The sequence below is a fragment of the Diabrotica undecimpunctata genome, chromosome 5 (assembly GCF_040954645.1).
Source record: "Diabrotica undecimpunctata isolate CICGRU chromosome 5, icDiaUnde3, whole genome shotgun sequence".
NCBI lineage: Eukaryota > Metazoa > Arthropoda > Insecta > Coleoptera > Chrysomelidae > Diabrotica > Diabrotica undecimpunctata.
Window position 1 is genome coordinate 138,036,335 of NC_092807.1, and position 8,895 is coordinate 138,045,229.

The 8,895-nt window shown below is 32.1% G+C and overlaps 1 protein-coding gene across 1 annotated transcript; it reads left to right on the forward strand.

The window, feature by feature from the left end:
- Positions 1-235: 235 nt before the first annotated feature.
- Positions 236-8,677, forward strand: LOC140441849 (protein FAM177A1). The gene is made up of 3 exons (XM_072532799.1): positions 236-533; positions 1,350-1,471; positions 8,251-8,677. Exons 1-3 carry the CDS (start codon positions 354-356, stop codon positions 8,399-8,401), a joined length of 453 nt encoding a protein of 150 aa, XP_072388900.1. The 5' UTR covers positions 236-353; the 3' UTR covers positions 8,402-8,677.
- The last annotated feature ends 218 nt before the right edge of the window (positions 8,678-8,895 follow it).

Below are 8,895 nucleotides of genomic sequence, written 5' to 3' on the forward strand. Positions count from 1 at the left end.
TTTTATTTTTAAACTCACGTTTAAACTCTCCCTTCCACATCACTCGATCTAACTCGATGATAATCGGAAACCTGGCAACACAAAAATTTCTATTTCACACCGCTCAAATAAACTTACAGATTTCTTCCATTGAAAAAAAAATATTTTAGTTCTGATTCCAGATGTATTTGGCGCTAGAAACTTTCTCCCTACGTTTTCTATAACACTTACCTTACTAGGGAGTATGTACTCTGTGCTCTGTGTCACTTGTGTCAGAACTGTCAGACAGAGTCAGTCAACAATTGTGAATTTGGAAAAAGTACTCAATTTATAAATTTTTGTAGTTAAAAGTTAAAAAAATCAACAACTTCAAAATGGTATTAATTCGCCCAGAAGAAAATCAGATCTCTAGTGAAGCAGAAGGACAAGTCGCGGCAGTCAGAGTAAAAGCTCCAAAAAGGATTTTACATTTTTCAGATGGAATCTTAGAGGAATACAGCACAGATGAAGAAGATAACACTGATAGCATAAAAAATCAACCTCTTGTTGATCCCGTGAGTATTGTTTTAAAGAATATAGATATGAAATAATAACATGACATCTATACAGCAATATGAGCGATATAGGGAGAGAATTCCAAAACATGGAAAAATCTTCATTGGTGGACCATGTAGAAAAAGAACAGAGGAACTGCTTCACATGGGCAGGAACAAACTGAGAACAGTAACAGGAATGTTGACCGGGCATGCACCAGTAAGAGAATTCCTGAATAAAGTAATTACTATTTAAATGGGAATAAGGAAATTAAAACGTCAATAAACTTACTTTAACCTTATTCCCATTTAAATAGTAATTACTTTAAAAATGCTACAAGAAAATAGCTTCAGAACACTATTCCTGAATAAAATAGGCATTTACAATGGAGACCTTAACTGCAGACTCTGTGATGAACTAGAAACTGTAAAACATGTATTATGATACTGCGCTGGACTGTAAAAGACAAAAACCAAGATTAGACCCTGGTATATTTAGAACACACCAAGGAGAAGACTTCTACAAACTTCTACAGGGTAAAAAAATTCTAGACTGGGTGTAGGAAACAACAATAAACAGCAAACACAATAAACTTTAGCTTCAGTGATAATGGAGATCTTTTTGATCAGATGGGCACAGGGAGAAAAAAAACTACATAAGAGAGTTGTCTCATTTTATATTATTCTACATATATTATTGTATATATCTACTGCCTCATACAAGATATGAAATTTTCATTTTAGCCTAGTGTGTTTTTTTAATTGTGATGTGTGTTCTTTTATTTTATGTGTTTTCAATTATTTAGCAATTGTAACACATTTTTCTTTTGTTAACAGTCTACTTTGACGTGGGGACCTTGGTTTTGGTATAAGGCTTGGTCTGCAGGAAATACAACTTTAGGCGCCATGGATACAGCAGGAGAATTTCTTGCTTCACTTTTTGGCATTACCACCCCAAGGTATGTAACATAACTTTTGAATGCATTTATGTTTAACATTGTGCATGCTACACATGCTTCCATTTCAATGAAAGAAGTGTTTATTTGGAGTTCTGTTAGTTTTATAAGGATTGTGTTAGTATTAACATAGTAAAAGAGAATATTTAACTTCCACAGAATTAGAGGCCCTAGTATTTGACATAGGTAACAACTTGGATACAGATGCCAATGTTATAGAAAATGAAGTAGATTTAGACTTGTTTGAAGATGAGATGCTTCTTGAGGAAATTTTAGAATCTTATGGTTCAGCTGAAAATTGGGAACAGAAGTTATTGGGGTAGAGATAGGGCAAGCAAAATAAATGAAACTGTTGCAAACGGCTCTCAAGGTTTATTTGGAGAACTGGGTCATGGATAAGTGAATAAAACAATGGGATTGGATTGGGGCAACTACAAAAATAAAATAAAAGGGTTACAAACTTTTTTGAAATAAATAAACAAAATAGTTTAGAAAAAAATTACACATTTATTGTTGTCTCATCACAAACAGTTAATATAGATAATAACAATAAAATACAAAATATCAAAAACAGACTTACTATGTCCTATCCGTTTACAAACTCTAGAAGTTGGAGGTACTACAAAACTTACAATTGTTACTGGGCGATAATTTGTAGCAGAAATAAATTATTACAAATAAAAAATTATCTTTAAGTGAAACTATGTCATATAGTCTCAAATATGATTAGATATTTACCAGATGTCAAAAATAGTGCTAGCTGTTATATGTCAATACTAAATCTTAAAACTGAGAACAAATAAAATGACAGCTAAGCCATACCCTAAGATTTACAATTTTAATTATAAAAATTTCTTAAATTTTAATGAAAGCAATTATTATTAGAAAAAAATGTCTATTTTTACAAAAGTTCAAACAAAAAGAGTTACCTGAGTTTCACTAAAATTTCTGGGGTTGGAAACTAGACTTACACTCTCTGCCACACGAACAAATTCATCTCCAAACTGCTAAAGATGTTCTGAAACGGCCTCTTAGTACAAAAAAATGAGGTTGAGGATGCAAACTTTGGAAACTCGTTTCCTTAAAAACTGAACAATGGAACATGTGGATATCTTTAAGGATAAAATTTGTTGGAAAAACGTCGTTTTACAAATATCTCAGATGAGATACGGCATACAAATAAAAAACAGTGATTACTCTTATCGGAACTGACACATTACATTGAGTATAAATCACTTTTTCTAACAAATTTTTGCCTGCTTCTTCAAACTACACACCGACGTCTGTTCTCAATTACCAACTATTCAAACCTCCACTTAAACTTCACATGAACTTTACACTCCTACACATTTTCCATGAAAAAGGACAAAACAACGGAAAAACTTTACAAATTTGACGCAAAATTTGGACCAACACTGAAGCCAACTAACCCCAACAGCGACCTCAACGAGAGTGATGTAATTATCTTTAAAATTCATTCGCCCAACTTGGTATAAACAAAATACTTAAACGGGAACGCAAAATATCCTAAAGCGGCTTTCGATCAAAGAATACCGAGGAAATACCCATCTGTGATATATGTATAAACAAACTTTAAAATGGTTTATTATCGATCTCGGCGACGCAAAAAGAATTGAAATACTTTTTCGGTGTTTTAACTTGTACAAAAGGAAACAGAAATACACTGAAATTATTCTTCGGTGTTTTAATACATATACGAGGGGATTTAAATATATACCAAGGAATTTACAAATGCTACAACTGTTACAGAAGATGTTGACTTTTGTGGAAACCATGAGAGGATAATTAATTGAGATTTAAAAGTTTTCCGTCTATCTACTTCTGTAAGATGTGCCCAGGATGTTCGGCTTTATACCCCAGCAATTGTTTTCAAAAATACCATACATTTCAAAACAGTAACTGAAAAAGAGATTGATACTTTTTATAAAGAATATATACACTAGTCTGTAATAAAGTTCAACTTAAATTTAACTGAAGTTTGCGTTTAAAATATACTAATAAAGTTTAACAATAAATTGAATTGTATAGATGCAAAATTCACATTCTCCACGTTTCTCAACTTTCGGAAAAATGAGAAAAACTGTTTACTATTGAAGGCCATGGTATAATGCTTCGATTTTTTTTTGTGTAACAACTTTGTTGTAATAGAAACTGTTTGCCTAAACTTTATGGGTGTATTTACTGAAGATTGTTGTGTAAATTTAATTTAAAATTCAGACAATGTGAGTTTTGTACCAAAATGTGGTTAACTGTGAGTTTTGCACCAAAATCTATATTAATAATGTTAGTTATGATGCAAAATATTTGAACTTTGCTTTATTTATATTTTAACCTTAAATAAAAAACTAGAACCAGGAAAAATAAGGTGATTTATATTGTTATGAATTTTGTGGGTTATAAATATAAAAACATTAAATAAATTATTTTATTTCAATTTTAATAAATCATTAAATTTATTTTATAGTGCTACGATGTTTTACTCTTTAAAACTAATTGTTATTTGTTTTACACTTGCTTTGATTGTTTTAGATACATTGTTTAGAATGACGTATTTTTCAAAATTAACGATGTTGACTTCTTCGATGTGTTCACAAACTGACTCGGGTTCTGCATTGTCATCAGCCCCATCGATAACATTTTTGTAGAAGAGTTTATCCTCATTTTCTGTCTACTGGTCCCTGTAATGCTTTTTCAACAAGTTGTTGACGTCAACTTTCTTCACTGGTTTTGTCGAGTTTGACAAAGAAATTAAGTTTGGGTTCATGTTCAAAAGCAGTTTTCCTGGCTTGGTTAAGGACTTTGCCACACCCATGTCTGATTTGTACGTGTACTGACCTGTAACATTTTTTTATTTAGTTCTTGTCAGAATATTCCTTTTGCATGTCCCCAGTTGAGGAAGAAATTGTGCCGGTTTTTTCATGAATACATCCTTTTCTTTCTTGCAGTCAAAGACGTCACAGTCTTGGCCAACCTTTACTACTTTCGAATGTTCGGCTGGAATATCAATGTACTCTGATGCTTTTTAAATCACTTATTTTTTTCTCAAAAACTTTTCTGAGACTCCAAATACTCTATCTGATGGAAGATATCTATGACATGTCATGGAAAAAAGAACCGTTTTTACATTTTTTTGTGCATGTTTACAAAGCCAGAAACAAGCCATGGCCACAACTATTGAAGTTTTGTTCTGGTCCCCACATCCAACACTCACTAATCGCGCAATAGTAATAGGGCTTTCCATTTCTGTTGTTGTAAGTGTATCAAAAACAAACAAAGCAATTTCATTAGATCCTTTATTAAACTTGTCTTCTGTCCAAATGTAGGATGTCACATTATCTGGAGTCAGTTTACTTTTAGAATTCCCTTTAACCACATTACCACAGAGGTAGATTTGCCCACTATTAATCTGGCAATTTGGGCAAGGGTAGGTTTTTTTGACAATCAAAACTGAAAATCAAAATTTTTGGGTCAGTGCATTTTAGTGATTCAAAAAAGCCTTAGCGCGTAACTTATGAACACGTTTTTCAGTCATGAGCTCTTGTTTTTCGTTATCTTTCTGTGCGTGTTTTAATTGTTCATCTGATAAACAAGTAGAGAAAACGTCTCCCATGGGGAACCGAAGACATGATTGTACTTAGTATTGAAAATTGACCTAAAGTACCAGTGTGCTACTTTCAAATCACTCTGATCTTGTGTGAGTAAACTGATATAAATTTTCCACATTTTTCTTATATTCAATTCAACAGAAAGATATTTTTTACCCGTGTGTTTGACACAGTAATGAGGCTCTGAACATTTGAATCTATTTATAAAATTCATTACATGCGTTTTCTTACGAAAACTTTTAGTAGAAACCCTGTTATCTGCTCTGTTTACTTTACTAAGCTGACCATTTTCTCTGAAACGCTTCAAAATACCATTTACCCGAAATCGTGAAACATGGAGTACACCTATAAACGTGTTAAGTCTTCTTTACACTACGATTTATCATGTGATTTGTCATATGATTTTGTCATGAAGTGAAATTTACATGTTTACACTGTGTGATTTGTCATATGATTTTGTCATAAGCACTGTCATGCGGCTCGTCATAGCTTATCAGAGGAGAATAGGACGGTACCTATTCCGCATGATAAAATCATTTGATTTTCGGTAATAATACGGGTAACACCAACATATTTAAATATCGCGCCTTATTCTTATGTCAATTCAGCAGCATTCCCTTACCGAGAGACAATATTCTTTATTTATTTATTTATTTTTTGTTTGTTGCGTTGATATTGAACCTATTATCTAATGTGTGCTATTGTGTCGTAATTTTCTTTTATTATTTATTTAGTTTATTTTATTTTTAGTTTAGTGTTTTATAGTCTTCTTGGTCATAATTTTAGTTTAGTTTCTTTATTAATTATTTTTAATTTGGTATAATATCAACACTAAATTTGATATACCCTGTCCACGATTTCTTCGTAAGAGCCACCTGCGAGCCCAAAAGCGTCTGATCTTTTTCTTCTTACTGCTGTACGCTGTACGCAGTTGTTGCCGGCGTATTATTATTAAAAGTCGGGAAGCCAATAGTGATCACTAGTGACAGGGATATAAGAACAGAGACCACAAGGCAAGCATCAAAAGCGGCAAGAGTATCTGACTGAGTATCTGAGTAAACAAATATCTGACCACGGAAAGCAAAATGAAAGTATACAAGACAACAGTAAGACCAATCCTAACATATGCAGCGGACTCAAGGACCGATACAGGAAAGACGAAACAACAAATCAACAATATCGAAATGAAAGTATTAAGATCAATAGCGGGCATATAATTAAGAGACAGACAAACCAACAGAAGTATACACGAAAAATGCAAAATTCAAAATATTAACAGGTGGATAAAAACAAGAAAAAAAACTGGAACGAACATGTAAACCGAATGGGAGCAGATAGATTAGCGAACATCTGTAAAAACAACAAGCCGTGTAGCAGAAGACCCTTTGGAAGGCCGCCAAAAAGGTGGAAAGATAATGTACAGCCAACAACGACTGAAACAGAATAAGAGGCAGACAAACAGGAGTAATCCTAGTCGCACGAAGAAGAAGGGAAGCCAATGCAATTAAAGATTTATTTTCCATTATAATAGTTTAAAAATGTAATAGTTGATACCTATACTGTGTCTAATATCTCAATGACCATAAACTAAAAGAAAAATCAATAAAACCTCACTCATTGTCACTCATATCATGTCATAACTTATCATGCAGTGTAAACACGATTTTTTAAAACATCATAGAAACGATTAATCATATCAACAAATCTCATATGATATTGTCATATGATAAAATCATGTAGTTTATAGTCTACTTTGGGCATACAGGCATCATGGATTTATCTTTCTAGTCTATAAAATAGTTGGTCCTCATAGGTTGTCTTTTGTACCGTCCAGAAGTTAGTCTTCTTCTTTTAATTTTTACTGATGAGGAAAACTTCAGAATAAAATTATCTTGGTAAACCTTATCTTTTTGAGAGTAGAAGTTTTGATGGAAACGTCTAATGTCTTGGAAAGGAACGGTAGCGCATTGAAATTGTCTTCAATCATGGTTACAAGAACGAAAATCCAGCATACCTTTCGCAGAGTACCTACACAAGAAAAGTATTATTAGCTTTTTATTCTTCCACAGCTAATGAGCTAATAAAATTTTTCTTTGTTCTAGATGTAGTAACAAAGACTTAAAAACAAATTTGGTAGGACTAACTTACTAATATTTTAGACTGCTAAATTATATTTGTTTTGTTTCCACTTCTCGGTACTTATTTTCTTTTTCCTTGTTTGACCAGTCAAGGGCTCTACTAGTTTATCCATTATGCACCAATAAGTTAGTTTATTAATGATTTATAAAAGTCGTATTATTTAAATCACAATCATAAAAGCGTCAATCAACATTAACAAACACATGTAAATGCAACAAGTAAGGTGAGGTTAAAAAAACCGTTGACAAAACTTCACCAGTGTGGTAGCAAAGAATATAGACGCTTATTAAAGCGTCTATATTCTTTGGTGGTAGTGTGGACGACAATCCCGTGATGCGCCCTACGCACTCTGATTGGTCGATTTGGAGAATTTTAATTTTGCTGCAAATCATGTGTTGGATAATGTGACCTAAGTTTTCCGAACTTCATTTTCAGTATGGTTTTTCGATATTAAAATGTGAATTTTAGTTCAAAATATTATCAGGGTTCGATTCGCCTTTAAAAGACGAATTCATTGATAGACATAACTGAAAATATGATATGAAAATTTGGAGAATGGGAATTTTGCATCTACACAGTTCAATTGTAATATAAAAATATGAATTCTATATTAACCAAATGAGAGTTTAATTAACACATCATTCAGTTTTAAATTCAACTGTATCTTGTTTAACATGTTTTGTTCTGTTCTACCAAATACAAATACTTTAGACTTATAAATAGAATAGAATAAATAGAAATAGAATAGAAAGAAAACAAAATAGTTATTTTACATAACGTTGTTAGAAATATTAGATTGATTAAACAGCCACAACGACCTCTGTGCACTTTCATGTGTCAAACAGTGACATGTAGTTCAGTAGGCATGTAATACATGCCAACGACTTGTATGTCACTTTACTTGTAAAGGGTTAAAAAACCTTGTTCTCAAAGTGTTTTGGTTGAAAAATACATTTTTTTAAACTTTCTCACAAACCTTAATTTTTTCCTGAGTTCTGTTTTTGTTTATTTACCTAGGTACTATTTCGAACTTGAAGAGTACAAAAGACGGGAAGACCAGAAGAGGAGACAGCATGATAAAGAAGCTGGTTGGTCACAGCCATCCGGTTCAAGTGTTTCTGTCCCCTTGAAAGATATGGGTGGAGCTAACAAACCAATTGATGTTTAAATCAAGTGCTTGAAAATTGGGAGCTCGTAACATGTACCTCAAAAAATATCTATTTACTCAGAACGTTTTAAGTGTTTTTATTATACATTGTTCAGAATATTGATAGGTTAGAGGCTTTATTTATGAATGGTATATGCATCGTTATTGCAGTATAGTACATTCCAACATTTGCAGCGGTAATTAAGAATATAACTTTATATTGAGAATTAGCGGTGATCTTTATTATTTGTATTTGTCATTTTTTTTATTAATATAAATATTATTAACTGTTTAAAAGTATTATTTATTTATTTTAACAATGCGTTTTCAAAGTCTTGATCATTGCCTTAAATACATTCCAATTCCTTATATGTTTTAGATATTTAGCACCATATTCTCTATTTTTTGTAAATCAACTTTGACCTCAACCTTAGCTCTCTTTTTTTTTGTAAAAACAGATCTCTTTTGCTTTTTATTTCTCGTGTTGTTTTATGATTTTTTTTTTATTATAACTG